The sequence below is a fragment of the Passer montanus genome, unplaced genomic scaffold (assembly GCF_014805655.1).
Source record: "Passer montanus isolate IOZ18808 unplaced genomic scaffold, ASM1480565v1 scaffold10, whole genome shotgun sequence".
NCBI classification, from domain to species: domain Eukaryota; kingdom Metazoa; phylum Chordata; class Aves; order Passeriformes; family Passeridae; genus Passer; species Passer montanus.
The window spans coordinates 33937458-33957003 of NW_024356505.1; the positions used below are offsets into that span (position 1 = coordinate 33937458).

General features: G+C 43.2%; 1 protein-coding gene across 1 annotated transcript in view; it reads left to right on the forward strand.

Moving 5' to 3' along the window:
- ADARB2 (adenosine deaminase RNA specific B2 (inactive)) overlaps positions 1-14736 on the forward strand; it is a 305822-nt gene extending 291086 nt beyond the window's left edge. The window contains exons 8-10 of the mRNA XM_039713060.1: positions 4231-4412; positions 9599-9777; positions 11408-14736. Coding sequence (XP_039568994.1) covers positions 4231-4412; positions 9599-9777; positions 11408-11584 — 538 coding nt within the window. The 3' untranslated portion in view covers positions 11585-14736. The remainder of the gene's footprint in view (positions 1-4230; positions 4413-9598; positions 9778-11407) is intronic.
- The last annotated feature ends 4810 nt before the right edge of the window (positions 14737-19546 follow it).

Sequence of the window (19546 nt, forward strand, 5' to 3'; positions counted from 1 at the left end):
TGCTTCTCCAGGACTGAGGGAGCACAGCATTTAATTAAAGAAAGGCTGCCTGCTCTGGGATGCCTCTCAGCTTGTCACTGGCATTTCTGTGATTGACAAACAGGCAAAAATATATTTGTTTAGGGATTATCTATATTGAAAACTGGACGCAGGATTTTGTCTTTGTAAACAGTGCAGTAATATCTGCTGTTTGAACAAAAGGAAGGGTATACTTTCCTTCCATTTAAAGCTACAAAAGCTCCCATATTTGAGCGAAAAGGGGAGACATTCTGTTTTGTTTATCCTGCCTGCTGAAGATTTGGGGATTTTTAAATAAGATCTGTGACTAAGGGAGCAGTAGGTTGATTTTCACTTTATTGGAAGGGTTATTACAGAGCGCATAGCATATGAGTTATTAGAGAGATGCGTGTCCTTGAAAACAGCCCTTAAAATCTTGCACAATTAGGAAAATTCAGAATGATCCAGCATATTTCCTCATAGCAAGAAAAGTCACTTTGATATATTGAGAAGCCAAAATGTAACACTGCATTGCTTTGAATAATAATTTTATTTTGAAAAGCCACATTTGAAGAGAGCTCTTTGTTACAGATGGGAACACAGCTACTTTCATGGACCTAAATTAGGCTGCAGAGAAATAGCTCCTTCAAAATTAACACCCTTATTGATAGTTTCACTGTTGCTCAGATGGATCTTTCCCTACCATCTATCTACAAATAATTCTGTGGATATTCATATATCAAAGGATCAAGTCAGTACATTAGCCATGTGTGTTGGTGAAGGGATTAATACCACACAGGATAAAAGACCTTCCTCCAAGTATTTGTCAGTAAAATCTTATGTTTCTGCACAATACTGCACTGGCTGCCCTCCAAGTCAGGCCTTTTCATCCACAGAGCAGGACCAGCATGAGGAACTGAAAATTTTCCCCAACATGAATGTGTTTTTCCTGTGCTCTAAAGAACAACAGCAGCAGAGCAGGATCTGATTTTGGCCAGCTCAGTACAGGACCCATTTTTACCTAGGATTTGTGCTGAGTTAGTGGGACTCACACACATGATCAGGACTGCATTCCAGAGAGAAACTGTCTAAACACTCTGAAAACCTGAGATAGATTGGAAAGCAAAGCTCCTTCTTTGCTTCTTCCCCATTCTCTGACCTGCTGCTAAACCAGTGCTGAACCAGGACGTGGCTGCTGTACAGGTGGCAGTGCCATCAGCCTCATCCCTTTTCACACCACCTGGGGGACACCAGCTCAAAAACACCAGCAAGTGGTCCCCACCAAACATTGCCTTCTTGGTTCCTTTCCTGGTTTCTCAGTCCTTGCTACCTTAGGATGCTGTCTTGTTCTGGGACATTCTCTTTTTGCACCATACATCAGGCAGGACTTGCTCTGGTGGTGATATTCTCTGATAGGTTTCTTCTCCCTTGGTTTTTTGGGTTTTTTTGGGGTTTTTGGGGGGTTTTTTTGTTTTGTTTTGTTTTTCTTTTTTGTTTTTGGGGGGGTGTTTGTTTTTTTGTGCTTTGTTGGTTTTTTTTTAATCTGGTTGCTCTGTCCAATTTATCTTGGAGTCAAGCTTATCCCCTGGGGTCAAAACCCACCATGGCTGATACAGAAGTTTCAGAACCCCTACACCTTCGTGTGCCTTCTTTTGGAATGGGAAAACAGGATTCTCTCAAGGGACAACTATTGCATCCAGAAGCCAGAAACTCTTACAGACTTCAGCAGATCTTATTCCCTTTCTGCCCTGATTCCCTAGGGTGCAAAAATGGGACTTTACCTTAGTGGAGCAGTGCTAAGATTAATTCATGTTTATGGAATGCTTTTAGTACATAGGGGGTGACCTGATCATGCTTATATTGTGGTTTTCAATAATGTAATTCTATTGACATTTGAATCCCTTTTTACATTAATATGTCCAGAATTAGGTAGAGAAATATCTCTAAAGAAAAGGCAGATCCCTTGTGATGAATTTAAATTACCTTGTAATTTATGACCTGAACACAATCCCTTATTTTGGTAAATAAAACTCAGATGATTTCTTGTGATGTGCATATTGCTGAAATCCCAATATTGTTGAACATATGTTGTTTTCAGTTTAGCTGCTTTTCTTCTCTCCTTCAATCAAATATGTAAGCCTTTTTTAAGGAAATTTTAAATGCTGAAAACAGCACAGATATCTTACAAGTTTCCATCTGGACAAAGATATCTGTGTAAATTTTCTGCTTACCTTAGATGCTGGTTGAAGGCATAGTACTGTGAGATGAATTCAGCTCTGTTTCTTAAGCTTGCATTATTAATTTTGCATCATGATAAGTTATTTATTCAAAGAGGCAGCTAGATCTTTCCTTTAAAAGTGATGTGATTTGCAGAAATGACCACACTTTTTTTTTCTCCAAATGAAGTTATGCAAATCTGATCGACTAAAGCAAATGTTTCATAAAACCAATGACTGTTTAAATTGTGGGACTAAATTGTTTGTATATAAATATTACCTTTTATATTTCATTTGAGTTTTATGTAGATGAACATATTACTTTAATGGCCTGCATTTACAGAGGGAGACAGGGAGAGTCTGACTCTGAAATCCTCAGCAGCCAGATGGCTGCCTTTTCTTGCATGAGATTAAAAGATGTTTCTCATTCACAGCCCTGCTTCGGAGGCAAATTAATACAGCCAGCTAAATTGCTTGTGTTTTTGGAATAAAATTTAAAGAGAACTTTTAAAAGCAATTGGTGTCACAGGTTTCTAGAGCAGATTGCTCTCCAGGTACAGCATGCTGGTTTTAAACATTCAGTAATTAATGGAAAGTATTCCATGTTAATTGACTGCTTCAGGAAAGGGAAATATAATGACTCCTTATTAATCATGAAAAGAGACATACAGTACAGAGGCACTGCAATAATTGCACTAACGGTTGAGAAATGTTAATTAATGAAAAGAACAATGATGTAAGAAATTAGCACCATAATGCTTGCTGCTGATGGAAATTCTGCTTTAAACACATTATTTAGCATGGCAGCCACTGGATGATGCCTTATATAGCAGACACCTCATAGCCTTTCCTTCAGAGCTACCGAGTTCCAAATGTTGCCGGTGTTTTGGGTTTTAATGAGCCAAAATATACACTCCAAACTCCATTTTCTAAGCATTTGCAGTTTGAACTCCTGAACTCAAAACTACTAAGACAGACTGACAGTGTTCAACATACATAAAAATATTATCCAAGTGTAAGAGAGCCTGTTAGCATTTGTGTGGTGGGAAACAACTTCTTAGACGAGCTGAGCTAAATAGGTTTGCCAAGAAGATAACTGCATCATGACCTCTTTCCCCTTTTTAATTTTTCCACTCATTAACCAATTAGCTGTCCCCTAAGAATTTAGAGGCAAGCAGGCTGTCATATTTGTGCCTGGCTTGATGTAAAAATTCATAAGCTATTAAAATGCAGACCCATTCTGGCACCTTTTCCACCAGCAGTAGCACGGAGGTCTCAGTCAGCAACAGGTGGAAGGTCCCAAGGTTCCCACCACCACTCTGCTGCACCTTTAAGGCAGCAACAGGGTGAGATGTATCCCTCACTCTGAGCAGTTCAGAGAAGGTCAAGCTATCAATTAAAAATAATTTTCCTAAAAGCTCAAGTCTTCTCTTCCTTTTCCTATTCAGAACCAGGATTTCATTCTCATGGATATCTTCATGGTCATTTCTGCAAAGAAATGTCAGCCTATGAGACATTGAAAGATTTTGGGAGAATTTTGGCCACCTAAGTCGTGTGTTAGCTTGGCTGTATGACATGCAGATGGTACTTAAGCAGCAAATAAAGGTAAAATAACAAAAGCTCTCATTCCAAGTCTACCATTGCAAGTGAAACACTATAGATGCAGGAAAAAAATAAAATTATGCTAGAGACATGCTAAATGAACATACATCAAACACAAAATGTTTTTAGAAAGAAAACCTGTTGATAAGAAGCTTCTGTTTGCAGCATTACAAGATGGAACTACATCCCTTAAGTGAATAGCACCAGAGTAATCTCAAATCCTCCTGGAGGGGCAATCAAGCCATGGGTGTAAAATAACCTAGCAGTGTTTTCTGTATCATAGGAGAGGCACAGGAATAGTTTCATCCCTGATCCCTCTAACCCACGTGCTGGCATTTGCTGACTTTCCCAGGGTAGCTCCAGGATGGCCATTCCTCCACCTTTGTGTCATATTGGTCCTGAAATTTTTTTCCAGGTGGAACATCCTTGGGCTGCAAGGCGCTCTGCTCAGCTCCTTCATCGAGCCCCTGTACCTGCACAGCATCGTGGTGGGAAGCCTGTGCCACACTGGCCACCTCTCCCGGGTGATGAGCCACAGGATAGAAGACATTGGTCAGCTGCCAGCTTCCTACCGGCGCAATCAGCTGCTCCTCAGTGGTAAGCAAACACCGGCCTGCGAGAGAAATAATCCCCCCTCCCATCTCTAGTCATGCTGCTGACCAACAGGAATGCTTTTTGTTTGCATTAACTTACACCCTCCTCTTTTTTCCTGAAGAACATGAATTTGTAGAATGAAGAAACCAACGTGTTTAAATCCTCTTTCATTAGCAGCAGCCACAAAAAAGGATTATTAAAGGATACAAGCTGACTAGGAAAATAACCACTGCACATTGAACACTCAGAGTGGAAAAAAAGCTATGACTAAGTAAAGCATTTCTGAAAACCAGAAGGAAGATTCCAGTAAATTTTAGATTTAACTATCTTCACGTCCTCATGAGGCATGTGAATGCTAAGAGACACCAGCTCTGCACCAGATTAGATACTTATTTTAATCTTTGATAATTGTTCTTGGGAGGATTCCTTGAGACATTAATACGATGTCAGTGTCACAGAGCTGGGAGGTCAGGACAGTTTAGTGGAGTACCCCATTACCTTTCAACATCCTCTGGGTTCCTCAGTAAGGTGAGCTCTGGTTTATGCCTTATCTATTTCATGGGCTTTTTTTTTTTTTTAATATGTCCTTGTGACAAAATTTGTTTGGCTGAGGCAGAAGTGATAGTTTAGCCACTGGGGAAATTCTCGGGTTCTGTGTGGTTTAGTACATCTGTCAAGTGTAATGTGCATGTATGTGCTGTGAGGTGAACAGGTCAAAAGGCTTATCCTTTTCTGAACAGCTTATCTCCATTTTTTAACTCTTCAGTGCAGCTGCAATTAAGTGAGTAGGAAGCTGTGATCCACACTCTCCTTCCAGTTTATATCTCCACCTGTTCCTCCTGCCCTGGTCCAGCAGGGGCATGGCTCAGCCTCCTCTTCCTTCCCACACGATATTGTGGCAGGGAGGAAAGAACTCACAGCTGGCCAGGAGATATCTCCCCATTTCCCAAACCTGGCTGCTGTTTTGACAACACAGCCCCATCTGCCAAAGCCACTGCATGTCCCACTGGGAAAGCAGATCTCATCCTGTGCCAGCCCTAACACACTGAAAGTGCACCCATTCATTAAGATCAAAGGCACACACAATTTCCTTGTGTCTGCAGGATGGAAACCCACCTCAAATGTTGAAGGATTAAAAACACGAAAAGGGAGTTTCTAATAAGAGTTTTCACCACAGAATAGCTATTGCTTTGCTGGGTTGGCCTTGCAGAGTAAAAGCAATGGGTCATACTTGGCCAGAGTGTGTGTGTATGTATGTCCAAGAGTCATTGCCACCAAAGGCACACACAACTTCCTTGTGTCTGCAGGATGTACGTGGAAACCCACCTCAAATGTTGAAGGATTAAAAACACAAAAAGGGATTTTATAAGAGTTTTCACCACAGAATAACTATTGCTTTGCTGGGTTGGCTTGCAGAGTAAAACCAATGGGTCATACTTGGCCAGAGTGTGTGTGTATGTATGTCCAAGAGTCATTGCCAGAGATTTTGAGGGAATAAGAAATGCATCAGAGTGGGCCTTGTGTCACTTTAAATATCTGCATGTTTCTAGGCTGTCTTCCCCCTTTCCAGAGGCTTCTGTTTGGAAAAGCATTTTCTTCACTCTTTGGTTCTGTTTGTGAGTTTTCCTCAGCCCAGGAGAAGCAGTGGGAGGAATCTGTCTCTCTCTCTCTCTCTTTCTGCGCTGTTTTTGTCTCTAACACCTTTATTTGTAATCTTCCCTCGCCCCACAAATCCCAGAGAGACAAAGCTTATTAAAACTTACATTGCTGAGGCTTATGCCACAATTCTTTTTCCTGGGAAATCCTGCCAGCAGCATATCCAGTGAATAAGGAGATGGGCACCTAGAAAAATCTTCTCCAAATGCATTAGAGACCAGACCTACACAGTCTCAGCCAGGCAGCTCCACCTCCCACACTTGTCTTGGACACCAGACCAGCCCATGACTGCAGGAGTCCTTAAATTATAAGGGTGTCAGTTATTTTGCCACTTGATCATAGCAGTAAAACATTCCAGTGGAGAGGAGAGTCATGGTGTGTGATGAGGTACACTGAGATTGACTCCTTGGCTGCACTGAAAAATAATCAGGGAGGTTTTCTGCTCAGTTTTCTGCCAGTCCCAGCCAGATGGAGCTACACTCTTCCACTGAGATTACTCTTGGGTGTAATTTTTAGAAGAAATGCCTTTTTTATATCCTGTCCTCTTAAGAGTGAGGCTGTTTTAAAGGGTATCCTGATGGGTTATGAGGTTTTGCTGGGAGAGAGAGGTGAAAGAGGACAGATTTCAGTTCACATCCCACAGTACTCAAATTCATATTATTTGTGCAAAGACTCTTCTTTTTCTTTCAAATCTGACTGTCTTCTGTTGTACTCTTTGTTATGTGGGTTTTAGGAACGATATTTTACATAGAGGGGAGAAAGTAACCTAGATTATTTGAGTGTTACTATCTAAATAAATCAAAACAATTATTTCTCAAAAGAAAAATATGGAAGAATTTTTTTAAATTATAAAAATATTAGCAATCAGAGAATATATCCATGCTCTATATTTGTCTGTTATGACTCTCATGTTTTTCTTTAAAACTTCTTCTTTTGCATTCAGAAAAGGATGGGAAGATATCTTCTATTTACCTAAATACATCTACTTACATATGATAGCTGGGAAGAGAAAGCATGAAAGCCAAAGGAGCCCAGAGGAGTTTCCAGGCACTGGGACCAGCCTGGGCTACTCTCACAGCCCCCATCTGGAGGGCACCCACAACCTGCTTTCCCCTCTGTGCAGCCTTTCCTTCTCTTCCTCTAGCCAGGGATTTCACAACATTTTCATTTATTTACTGTCCTGTGGCAACTTTGCATGGCAGGGTGTTTGTTATCATGCTTTTTGGCACTCAAATCCTCTAAGATTTTGGGTGCTATCTTGACAGAGAGTGGTGCATAGTGTCAAGCAGCTGATTTTGATCTGTTTGCATCTTGTTCTGCGAAGAGACGCTCGAGCAGCGCTGCAGAGCTATCTGATTTTCAAGCTCTCCGTTTAAATCCTGTTGCCTAGGTGAACAGGAGTTTTAGATGCAGACTGATCTGTTATCTCTGGGGGGGAAAAAAATTGAAAGAGGTATTAATACGACATGAATGTGTTTACAAATCCTGGTGAGGTTATGACTTAGCTGTAATTCTCTTCTACACACGGTAGCGAGTTCAGTCCCAGTGACTGAGATGATTTCTGCAGTTCCAGCTTTGTCACTGATACAAAGTGAGTTTGCCATATAATTTTTTTTCCTTTCAAAGGCTACCTTTCTCTGTGTGTGTGTGTGCTAAGTTCCATTTGGTTCTAGAATCTCCCTCCCAGGGCAGAGGGGACAGGGTAGAGAGGGGACATGTCCCTCAGTGGCATTGCTTCTCATGATGCTGAGAGGCTCCAGGCAGGATGCAGCAGCTGCCTGCAGAGGCAGCATCCCGGCCAGACAGATCCTGCACAGCTCTCCACTTCTCCCGAGGTGTCTTTCAGGAGCTTTCCAAGCTCAACACATTCAGTGATGGGTGCAGCATTCCCACCAGCTCCCATCTCCTCCCGTTCTGCCTCAGACCAGCAGATGTTTGTGGCATGCATCTGTTTTGAAAATGAGATCCTGGGCAAGAAGAGCACTTTGGAAAGGAGGTGTTTTGATCTCTTTTCTTTAATCGCCTTCTCTCTGAACAGCCCACACCAGTACTTCTCACTCTCTGCAAAAGTTCTTTAAAAACCTCTCAGCAGAAAATTCAAGGAACCTCTCTCTGCTGCCCTCCACCCAGCAGCACTGGAAGCATTGCAAACCATGAGCTGTTGCTGGAGCTGCTGCAGGCAGGAGCTGCCATTTGGAAACACAGACCCAGTCCTGGCACTGGCCTCTGCTGGGGTGGCTGTGCCAGGCAGCTCCTGCCCACCAGCACAGTCCCACCTGCTGCTCACCACAGTGCCTTTTGTCATCCAGGTCTGCAGGCTAGTGGCCCACACAGCAAATTAGCAGAGAGGGACACAACAACTGGATCCAGACACATTATCCAAGGTCCATGCTTTCAAAAATATTCAAAGTGCTTCAGGTCACTCTGAGTTTTCCAGCCTTGGAAGCTCCCAGTGTTGATTCTTTGCTGCAAAAGCACTAATGAGCAGGGCAAGGCAGAGCTCACTTGTTTGCATTTGTGCTGTGCTGGAAAATAAGCCAACCACTTTCTTTATTCCTCTTCTAATCCTTCCCCAGTCTCAGGTACAAGAAATGAAAAAGCAACAGGAGTCATGGAAAGGCTGAGCTACACTAAATAGTTTAAAAGAGATAAAAATTTACCTGATTAAAAATAACTCATGTACACACCCATAGCAGACCTTGTAGCCCTGGTCTGCGTTTAGAGCCAAGGAGATTTCACCCATGAAGGCATTGGCTCACTATTGGGCTCAGATGTCCAAAACTGGCCATGTGAATGACACTAAGGTCATGCAGTCATCCCCAGTGACTGTAAACATCTTTATTGCAGCTGTCTAAAATTACATATGATGAATTCCACTTAAAGATGTCCCAGATATCACCACTAGGACACTAACTAGCTCTTGAAGAAATTGATGCTCCAGTACAGGGTTGAAATCTGGCAGGCAGACACAAGGTGTGGACCAAGAGTATTCTGTGCAGGTCTGTGATGTCTGCAAGGTCATTATTAACTTGGATATAATAATATCTCTCTCTGTGATAATGAAGTGTATTGTTTTGTGTTTTCTTATCCCCTGGGGTCTAGACATGCCCTCATAGCAAAGACTGCAGGAGCTAATAGCAGATAGACATGCAGGACTGTGGGAAGCTCACGTGAAAGAACTCATGGCCAAAGCACTGTGCTGCTTAGCTCCTTGTAAAAACCTGTCATCCCATTAAAGCCTTTGTGAAAGATTCCACTCAGCAACCACCACACTGCTGTCAACAGCTCACACTCCAATCCATAGGCTTTCCCTGGTCCAATGGAAGGTTTGCCTGCAAGGTGGAAAAAAATCTATAGGAATTGCTAAGCTGTGTTTCTCCCAGGCACTTGGTCTGGGAACGTTTAACCAATGGTGACAAGAGCCCATGCAGCCCACGATGCCAGTGGTTCACTGGGGGTGTCTCCTGTGCCACAACAACCCAGGAGCAGCCTCCCGGTGAGCACGGGGGCTTACTGGTGTCCCTCTCCTCCAGGGGTGAGCCACGCTGATGCTCGGCAGCCCGGAAAATCTCCCGGCTTCAGCGTGAACTGGATGGTGGGGAGCACGGAGCTGGAGGTGATCAACGCCACCACGGGCAAGAGGAGCTGCGGGGGCCCCTCGCGGCTCTGCAAGCACATGTTCTTCACCCGCTGGGCCAAGCTGCACGGCAAGGTGGGTCTGGGCCACGGGGAGGCTCCTCAGTGGCTGTCCTGCACCACATGGAGAGTGAGAGAGGATGAAGACAAGAAAACCTCTTTCCTGTTGGGAAATGAGTGGAAACAAACAAGACACGGTGATGGTGGGGAGGGAAGTCGGAGACAATTCCACCAACAAAGTCATTAGGGAAGGCAAAGGAGCCCTGCAGGGTGGGCAGGTGTGAGCACAAGCCCAAAGGGATTGTTCTGCTCTGCAGGACACCTCAGGGGAAGGAGGCTGGTGGCACTCATCGCCTTGCAGGCAGTGGCATGGTCTGTCCTAGCAGTGAGCCTGGGCCTTGTGGGGAGCAGAAGAGACCAACTGGTCTCTGTGCCCAAGGCTTGGTCACAGTGTGGTGACACAGGTCCCAGCCTATTTCCTGCACAGCAGGTAGCAAGAGAGGCAAGAAGCACTCCTGCCACCCCCAGAACAGAGGGATCCTCACAGGGACAAAACTGGGGCCATGGCTGGAACTGTGGCTGGGAGAGCTGGATTGCTTCTGGCTCTCACCAGGGATGAGGTTGCAGTGAGCAGGAAAGAGTAACTTGTGGCTGAGCAGGGCACTTTGCCCTTGACAAAACAAGGATTTGATAAAGTCGTCACTCTCTACCTCTGGGGAACAAAGGGAATAAAGAGGGAGCCAGAGAGAAGCCACGGCTGCCAGGCCAGCTTGTGGCCCACTGACACCCAGGCTGGCAATGTCACCCTCCCTTGCTGACTGGGCCAGTACATCTCCAGCCAGTACAGCCCCATGGAGGGCTGGCACACTGACAGGAGCAGCTCATTGCAGGCTGCATGTTCACCTTCTCCTTTAATCTGCCTCTCAGCATCTCTCCTGTATAGAGACAAAGAAAAGAGCTGTTTGCTCATCAGGCTTGCCTTGAGGGTGCCTTTCCTCACAGGTTTGGCACGGTAGAGACTTGGGCAGGTCAGAGGAGTTTGTTTGGTCCTTCTGCAGAGCAAAGGGTTCTCCCTCCTGCATGTCCTTCCAGGGGCACTGCACATGTGATATTGCTGTGGGTAGCTCCAGTGTTCCAAGAGAGCACTAAGTTTTCCCACACCAGCACAAACCCTGATGCCTGATTTCTGCCCTGTCCTGGACAGGTTTCAGAGCATTCCCAGCAAGAACAGACTACAGAGGGGAAATGGGAGTGTGTGGAAGGCAACCCTTTTTTTTCTGTGTCTGGGCATTACTGGGAAGCACTGAGCTGCTCCCCTTCCCAGGCTAAATTTTCTTTAAAGGAGTACATGCTTTAAAGATCCCCAGAAAGGATTTCTTTCAGTTTTGTCCATAAAAATCATTTTGACTGAGAAGTAGCATTCTGCCTTTGTAGAGCACACCAACACTTGCTACTGCCTATGCCCACTCCAAGGCTGAGCTGTTCAGCCCTTTCCTCCTCCTCACAATGTCTCAAAACTATGTCACCAGCATTTATTGCTTCCCTGGCTTTCTGGTTGTTAAACCAAAAGCAAACACACAAAGCACAGTGATTGCTTATGAAATGTGGACAGGAAGATTATACAGCTACTGAAGCCTCCTGTTTCTTTTGGCTCGTAGGTTGGGTTTTTTAATTTTTTTTTCCCTTCCCTGATTTTTGTTCTGCAGCTGAGCACACGAGTACCAAGCCATGGAGAGATGCCATCAGTGTACAGCGAGGCAAAGCTGGTGGCTCAGACGTACCAGTCTGTTAAGCAGCAGCTGTTTAAAGCATTTCAGAAAGCTGGCCTGGGAACCTGGGTGAAGAAACCCCCAGAGCAAGATCAGTTCCTACTAACTGTGTAAATCACTCCACACCTTTTCTACACCACGGGATCAAACCAACTGGAGAGAAGGCAAGGCAGGACGAATGAGCAGACAGAATTGAAGCAGTTTGAGATTTAATAGCAACCTCCATGGGAATATTTGCTTTTAATCCTGTATTGGAAATACATAAGTAGAAATGTGTCTGATGCACTGAACTCAACTTTAGAAAGCTGCTTTTTCATGATCCCTTCCCAAGAATGTACGTGCCCAAATTATAATGCCACCCCCACCAAGATTCTGCTTTTTATTGTTTATTGCTGTTGGTTATTACTGATTTGAGGTGTTAGTGGGCCACCTGTCTGATCCAAAATAGACCTTTGTTTTCCCTCACACAATCAGTGCAAAAGTCATCACTGAATAATGGAAAATAGTGAGCAGAGATGGAAGTACCCCAGGCACACAGCATGACAGCAGGTCTCAGAGCATCCATAATCATCCACAAAAAAAAGGTTCCTAACCTCTATGCAAAAATCATCCTGTAAACTGCCTAAATCTGTGACAAAAAATTTGGACCTCAAAGAAATGCAGCATTTTTAAACTGATTTTTCCACTGCTGGCTCTGACCACAAAGCCAGCCATCAGAATGCCCTTGGATTTTACACTTATTCCCTCTGACACCTTGGACAAACCACTTCACAACAAATCAACTCTAGTCACAATTTGCATGCTGCAAATTTTACTTGTCTGGCCCAGTTAATCCCACATTTCAGACACCAGCCAGGATGCAGATCCTTGTCAAGGGGGGGAGTCCGGGTGTGCTGCCTGCAGGGGTGCACAGCTCTGCAGGGGCTGCCAGCGAGGAGCAGTGTGTCCATGCTCCTGGCTCTGGATCTTCAGGAAGGTACCTGAAGTCAGGCAGGCTGCAGCAGGACCCAGAGCCTCAGATCTCCAATCTCCTGATGATCCAGAGCTCTGAATTAAGTGGGCATGACCTCAGGATGCTCCATGCATCTGAGCAATCACCAGGCTGGGCACCCACAGGTAAGACATCCCCAAACAAGAGAGCACATTTGTTACTTGGCTCTTCCCTGTCTCAGTTTCTCCACCTGTCAAATGGGGATGACAATAACTGGTCCACATCTAAGGAACTTGGCAGGATCAAATTGCTCTGGTCACATGCAACAGTGTAAGACAGATTTTGTCACTCTTGCAGTGAGTTTTACCTCTCCACACAGCCCAATTGACATAAGCACAGCAGAGGCAACCACAGGTTTGGGTAAGGTCTTACTCAATGCATGAGCTTTCAGATTCTAGCTCTGTGTAAATGCCAAGTGTTATTATTACTCTTCATGCTCATCTGCAGCCTGAAAAGCAGATGGGGTTTTTCACTTAGGAGAAAAGTATCACCCAACATTTAAATATTTTCTTCATAACTGGGCTGGGTTTGATACAATCTCATCTTTGAACCATCCCAAACCTCATCAGAATGCAGAAGATACTGTCATGGGAGAACTGAGCTTTGATTGTCCCAACCTTCAAACGCCCTGCACATTTCTCTAAGTTCCTGGGTTTTTAGATGACAGGATTTGCGGGTATATAACTACTGTTTTCTTTTTATTCCTGTGATTGTCTTTAAATCTGTATATAACATGCTGCTACTGATTTGTGATAATTGTCTTGGTATTTTCTCAGAACTGTCAAGCTGAGTTACTTTTCAAACAACACAAGGCTCATATTTTTCCATGTAATTTCCTTTACACGGGAAACTGTTCCTATCAATAAAGATAGATGCTCTTTGTATAGGGTTTGGAGAGCCATATACAGTAAATACATTGTTTATTGATGCCCACAATAGAATAGCTACAGTATTTTGATGAGATTTTATTTTTAGATTATAAACTACAAGATGTATCTATAGTGTCTTGTATAAAAACAATTGTGATAAACTAGAATTTTTAAATTAGGTAAAACAAAGCTCTCCCCTTCCAGAAACCTTTTCAACAAAATAATACATTCCATATTAACTACCAAAAATATTTTAAAAAATATCCTTAGAGTAGAAATAGCTTAAAAAAAAAAAAAAAAAAAAAAAAAGACAACCAAAAACTGAGTCTTTTCAATAATGGAAACACTTTGTGGTAACCACTTTGTCAATACTTTGACCACTTTGACAGCTCTTCTGATTAACATTTGAATACTTTTGGCACCTTCTGGAGCTTCCAGGTACCTGCACATGGTCCTGTCCTCTAACACAGCTGTTGCTGCAGACCTCCAGTGTGATTTGGGCAGCAGATGTGCCCGAGGGGCAGTGGGCAGGGGCCAGCCCACAGCTGGAGGCGTGGGAGAGGCTGCAGGGGACATTGGCAGTGGTGGCCCCGGGGCTCTGGCTGCTCCCACTGAGGAAGAGAAACTACAGGGCAGCCAGAGAGGAAGACAAGGTTTCTCATGCAGAGACCCACAGGGCAGGGGGGAGCACGTCCACTGCTTTTCCTCTGAGTTGGTCCTTGTCTAGCACACATGAGACCTCAATGGCTCTTCCTTACAGCTCCCTGTCCTCACCCATCCTCCTCCACCCATGGCATGAATTCAACCCAACTAAAGCATCATAGTTCCACCAGGCTGGTGCTGCAGCTACTGTGACAACCAAGCACCACGCCTGGTTATTTTTAAGGACATAGAAAAAGCGTGGCAGGATGGAATGATCCTTTGTTGCAGGAAATACATAAATGCAACCCTGGATTCAGCTGCCAAAATGAGTTTAGTAGTGGGGACCAAACTGAGTCCCCACTGCAAGTGGGCATCAACTGATCTCAGTGGAGTTGCACCTGCTGGCACTAGGGTTGAGTATGACCTTAAATATCTACTTTTTATCATTATGTGCAACAACAGTGTGATGGGACCCCATCCCAGAAGCACACATGACCTACACACAGCATTTCCTGAAGCAAAGGAAAAATTGCTCAGTAGTAATTCTTTAGTGAAGATTCTGTACATAACATGCATGAGTGAATGGCAATACTGTACTAATGGATGTACATTTGTAATATTTGTAAAAAAAAAGAAACAAAAAAGACTACAAAAGAAAATAAATCTGAATTTACATATGTGAATTTGCTGCTAAGTTCTGTAAATTGCACTTCAGTGATACCTGATAAGTGAATGTTTCTGTTAAGTGAATAAAATGCCAAGTAAAATTGTTCTTTCCCTGTTTATTGACCATTTTTCACTACAACTTAGCAATCAATTGGAATGTGCTACAGAATGCTAGTATGTATTTTCACACACACCTCCCCTAAATCTACAGATATCTTCTTGTTCAGTTTGGATCTGATGCATTGTGGGAGCCACACATTCGTGTTGAGAGAGGGATGTGCCTGCTCCTGTAGATGAAGCCATAACAGGACACAGTATTTTCCTGGAAGAGTGACCTGGATACATCTCTAATTTGACCCTTCCAGGTTACTCTCAAAGATCTTTCTCCATAAAATTTAATACGTTTTTTTCAAACCCACATTGCATGGGACTTGCTGCACAAAGCTGCTTAAGGAAACTGAAGTGATGAACAAAAGGTCAGAACATCTCTGCAGATTTCTGCTTCATTGATGGAGTGGCTTTGGATTGTTCTTGCTTTGAACAATCAGTACTCAGCCACAGCAGGCTAAACTCACACTGAGCCCAAACAACACCATCCCCACAAATGTGTGACGTGGAGATGATTTCCCTTTGCCAGTCCTTGTAGAGATCACTGGTGTTACCAAAACATCCAAAGCTTTTCAGCATCCCCTGTGAAAATATGAATACACCAACAGCAAAAATTTTCAAGAACAAGATTTCCCTGTCCATCTCCCTGTGAACATTTGATTCCAAGAAGAAATCAAGCCTGACAGTTCACAGGGAGCCCCATTAGCTCACTGGCCCCACAGGTCTTTGTTTGCTCCTGTTGAAGTCAGTGCCAGACCCTCACAGACCATCCCATGGGTTTCCTTCCCCAGCAGGTGTTATGCATAACTTTATTTTCAAGCTAAGACTTTGCTGCAGTTTCATTTCCTCAGCTTGGATCTATGTCATTGGGGCAGGTTAAAGAGAAGCTGGTAAAAGAAAGCATTGGCAAGGTGAAGTTGCTTGCTTGTGTGGAAAAAAAGTCACTGTGAGCTGACCCAGTTCCATCACAGCTGTGGTGGACTTTTGCCTTGAGCTGTAGCTGCTACTGCTTGACCATGGCACACACCATGACACAAGAGTCATTAGGGCAAACTGTAGGGATGGATTCCATGTTTAATCTCATTAAGTTTAAAGGGTAAATACCTGAACTTCATTTAAAACTTTACCCCAGCATCACAAAGCACAGTTATTTCTTTTTCAACTCTATATTGGAAAAACAACAGAATAAGATATGAACAAGGTGATATATTGACTAATAGAGGGCTTCACAGAAGTGCCTGTTTCTGAAATAAAATAAACAAGTCCTTCTGCTGCAGTTAGACCTTGATAGCCATGCTCGTGTGTTGAAGAATTAAACAGCTACCTAAGAGCTTTTAAAGCTTTTTGATTCATTGCCATTGTGCCTGTTGTCCAGCCCTGAGACCTGATTAGTTTGACTGGTTTCAGCTTGATCATGTGGATAGCTGGAAATCTGAGTAAAGTCTGAGATTTTTTAAAGGATAGTGACAGTCTGCTTGAATGAAAAAATAAATAAAAATAAAAGAAAAATCAACTCAAAGATATACAAGCAAATGGAGACATATAGACATATGTTTTCTTACTACTCCAAGGCCTCCTGAATAAATGACATGGCTTGGAAAAGGGGGACTAATAATTATTGCCTTTTCAGCAATGAAATAGTTCTGCTCAAATGCCTTATTCAACCTGGCTTTCCTGGTAATTAAATCCTCTATTAGAGAAGTTTATGTTCTATTTTATCAACTTCCTTTGCAATATAGAATTACTTCCACCAGACCATTAAAGCCTTGCTCTGCCACAGAAATGAAAAGGTCCTGTTCATTCTCCTCCAGCCCTGAACAGGTGCCTTTACAGCCTATAATGCCATTAAATGGTCCGAGCCAAGAGGAGACAGCTCCTTCCTTTACACACAATGTTACCAAAAAATACCTCCCACAAAGAGAAATAGCTGTGTGAAGAATGGTACATGCTGTCAGGTTTGTTCTTCTGCCCTCCATCTCGTACAACCTCAAAGCCAAGCTCAGGTGTTGGCACAGGCTGTGTTTGACACACCCTGAAGGAAGAGCTGAAGGTGCAGTTCCCTTCCTTCCCAGCATCACCAGCCCAACTACACCCAGCCCTCCCTTCCATGGCACACTGTTTGCTGCTTATTGCTTTTATTTCATTTTATTTTAGCAAGTAAATTCAGGGGGTTTTACTCACTTAGGAGTGCTTAATCTTAGATCTGTAAGACAACACATTTCTGCTGTGGGTTCTGAAGTGAATTGTTTTTTTCCTAAAGCAAATGGCTTGTTCATGTCCTGGTTTCAGTGGTAAAGGGAAGTATTTTCAGGAATAACAGCAGCATCCCTTTGACACCACAGGCTCCTAAAATCCTGACCACGACACAGAACAGTGGGACTTGCTCCTAAATCTTAGGTTTCAGTGGGAGATTATCAACAGATAAACCCTCAGGCTGCTGGCAAAAGGGACAGGTAAGAATTGCAATCCCCCGAAAATTAGCCAGTTGTGTGCAGCAGGTGTGTCTCCTGTTTATATCGTTTCACAATATACAGAAAAAGCCAAATTATTTGTGATTATAATTTAATAACCTTTTGGCGTGAGTGAGAACTAAAAAGCCTTGATAACACAGCTGGTTTGGGGATGCTCACCTGGGATCAGAGCAGACTTAGGTTCTTGTCTAGATTTTACTCTCAGAAGTGAGAAAGAGAACAACAAGTGAAGATCCCCAGAGGGAGCACTTTCCCTCCAGGCAACGAGTTCACAGCACAGGAAAAACCTCCTTTGTTCCAGGATCATTTTCACCTTAACCACTTCATCCACCTGGAGGATAGGTGATTAGCTTGAATCCATTTCCTAAATTCCCTGCACAGAGAAAAATGTCGATTTGTGCCACTTAAAACTGTGTCAAAGAGATGTGCAGAACTTTCCTGCTCAAGGGTCTAGCCTTTCCCCACTGATGGAGGAAATCCAGCTCCTGCATGGAGAGGTCAGTGCATGGGCAGGTGACTCCAGTCAAGGCCTTTCCCCACTGATGGAAGGGAATCCAGGCTCCTGCATGGAGAGGTCAGTGCATGGGCAGGTGACTCCAGTCAAAGTGTCTGCAAGCCACAGGAGCTTCTGTTTCTCCATTCTAAAAACCTGTGACTATTCCTTGTCACAGAAAGATGCCTTTTGAGTATTAATAGTACCAGGCTTTAAGAAAAGGATACAGTGTGTATATATATATATATATATATATATAGAGAGAGAGAGAGAGAGAGAGAGAGAGAGAGGTATATATATTATATATAGAGAGATATATAGGTGTATATATATAGGTATACGTGTATATATATGTATGCATATGCAACAGACTGACCTACTTTCAAATTCTGGTTAAAAGCTGTTCCACCATAAGTTTTAGTTCCTGACTAAATTAAATTAACATATACTGCACCTATGTAGAGGTTTGGTGAAGGAGTTTATTCTTAACATAACTTTGCTGCCATTGGAAACATTGAAATGATCCTTACTAGCAACAAGAGATAGGTATATACCAAATCCATGTTTCAGCCTGAGAGCTAAGAGTATTAAAGCCATGTGAATCTTTCGTTTGTTTCAAATCTTCGTTGCTAGCCCTTACACCTATGTACACACTGGAAAACCAAAACCATACATCACTGCCATCTGAGCCTTTGCATTAGAGTTTCCTTGTGGTGGCTCAGCATCTCCCAGATATTTTTTTTCATCTGACCCAGTACCTCTTTGACCCTGTAACAAGGGAAAATTCATTTGAAGAACCTTTCTCATTATTTAGAACATTTGCTGTACAAGTTCAGCTCTGTTTTCTGTGTGCAGCTTTCCTAAAATATTCTTTTATCTTCTTTTGCAGTTACTTAAGGGGTGAGGCAGACATCAGAAGTAGCTAAATTGTACATCTATTTGTCTCATCACCTGCTGATCTTTCTTGAAGAACTGTGTCAAAAGTGAAGACTGGATCATTCTGAAAATAACCCCTTTTTCACTCAAGGAGGGATGTGGAGATAACTCTATCCCAAAAATGTCAGTGAAATGCAAAAAACCCTATTTTAGCTCACCACAGTATGGGATTGTTCATCTGCCAGCTAAATGCAAAGGATTTCAAAGGACTTAGAGTACTGCAACTGAGTAGTATTCAGTTTATGAAGGGACTTGGGGGTTAAGGTCACAGGATAAAGGTACATGAAAATATTTCTTCACTCCCTCTCCTTGTGCTTTTACAGAGCAACTCAATGATTTGCACCACTGGGCAGCGAATCAGCCTGTGAGTGTCTCCAGACAAGGCTGCCCTGAAGATTACCCTGTGAAATGACATTAAACTGGTGAAGCATTTTAGTGGTTATGGGATTGGCCAGGGAGTGCCATATTATAGTCCTGCTGCTAATTTCTCCTCTCCCTTGTCATTCTTCCCACAATTTTCATGGGAAAAAAGCTCTATTCAGACACTGCAGGTAAGATTAGACAAACTTTCCTGGGAAGATAGAAAGGAAAAAAAGAAAAATTTTAAGTGGTTCCTCCCCATCACAGTAGTGTAGCAGCTCTGTCCCAGGACCAGCTTCATAAAATCAACTTAATTTTCCATAAACACACTCAGTTTTTCACTGCTGAGTCTTTCTCCTTGCCAACTCTCATTACAAATTTACCTGGCAGAAAGATGCACAGTGATGTCCCAAATCAACAGTTTTCAGAGCCATGGTGCCACTGAGGTCAGGCTCTTTTGTGTTCCCTGCTAGCACTGCCAAGTGCCTGCTGCTAATATAGATAAATGTACAACACCACATGCAGAAACAGTAAACCAGG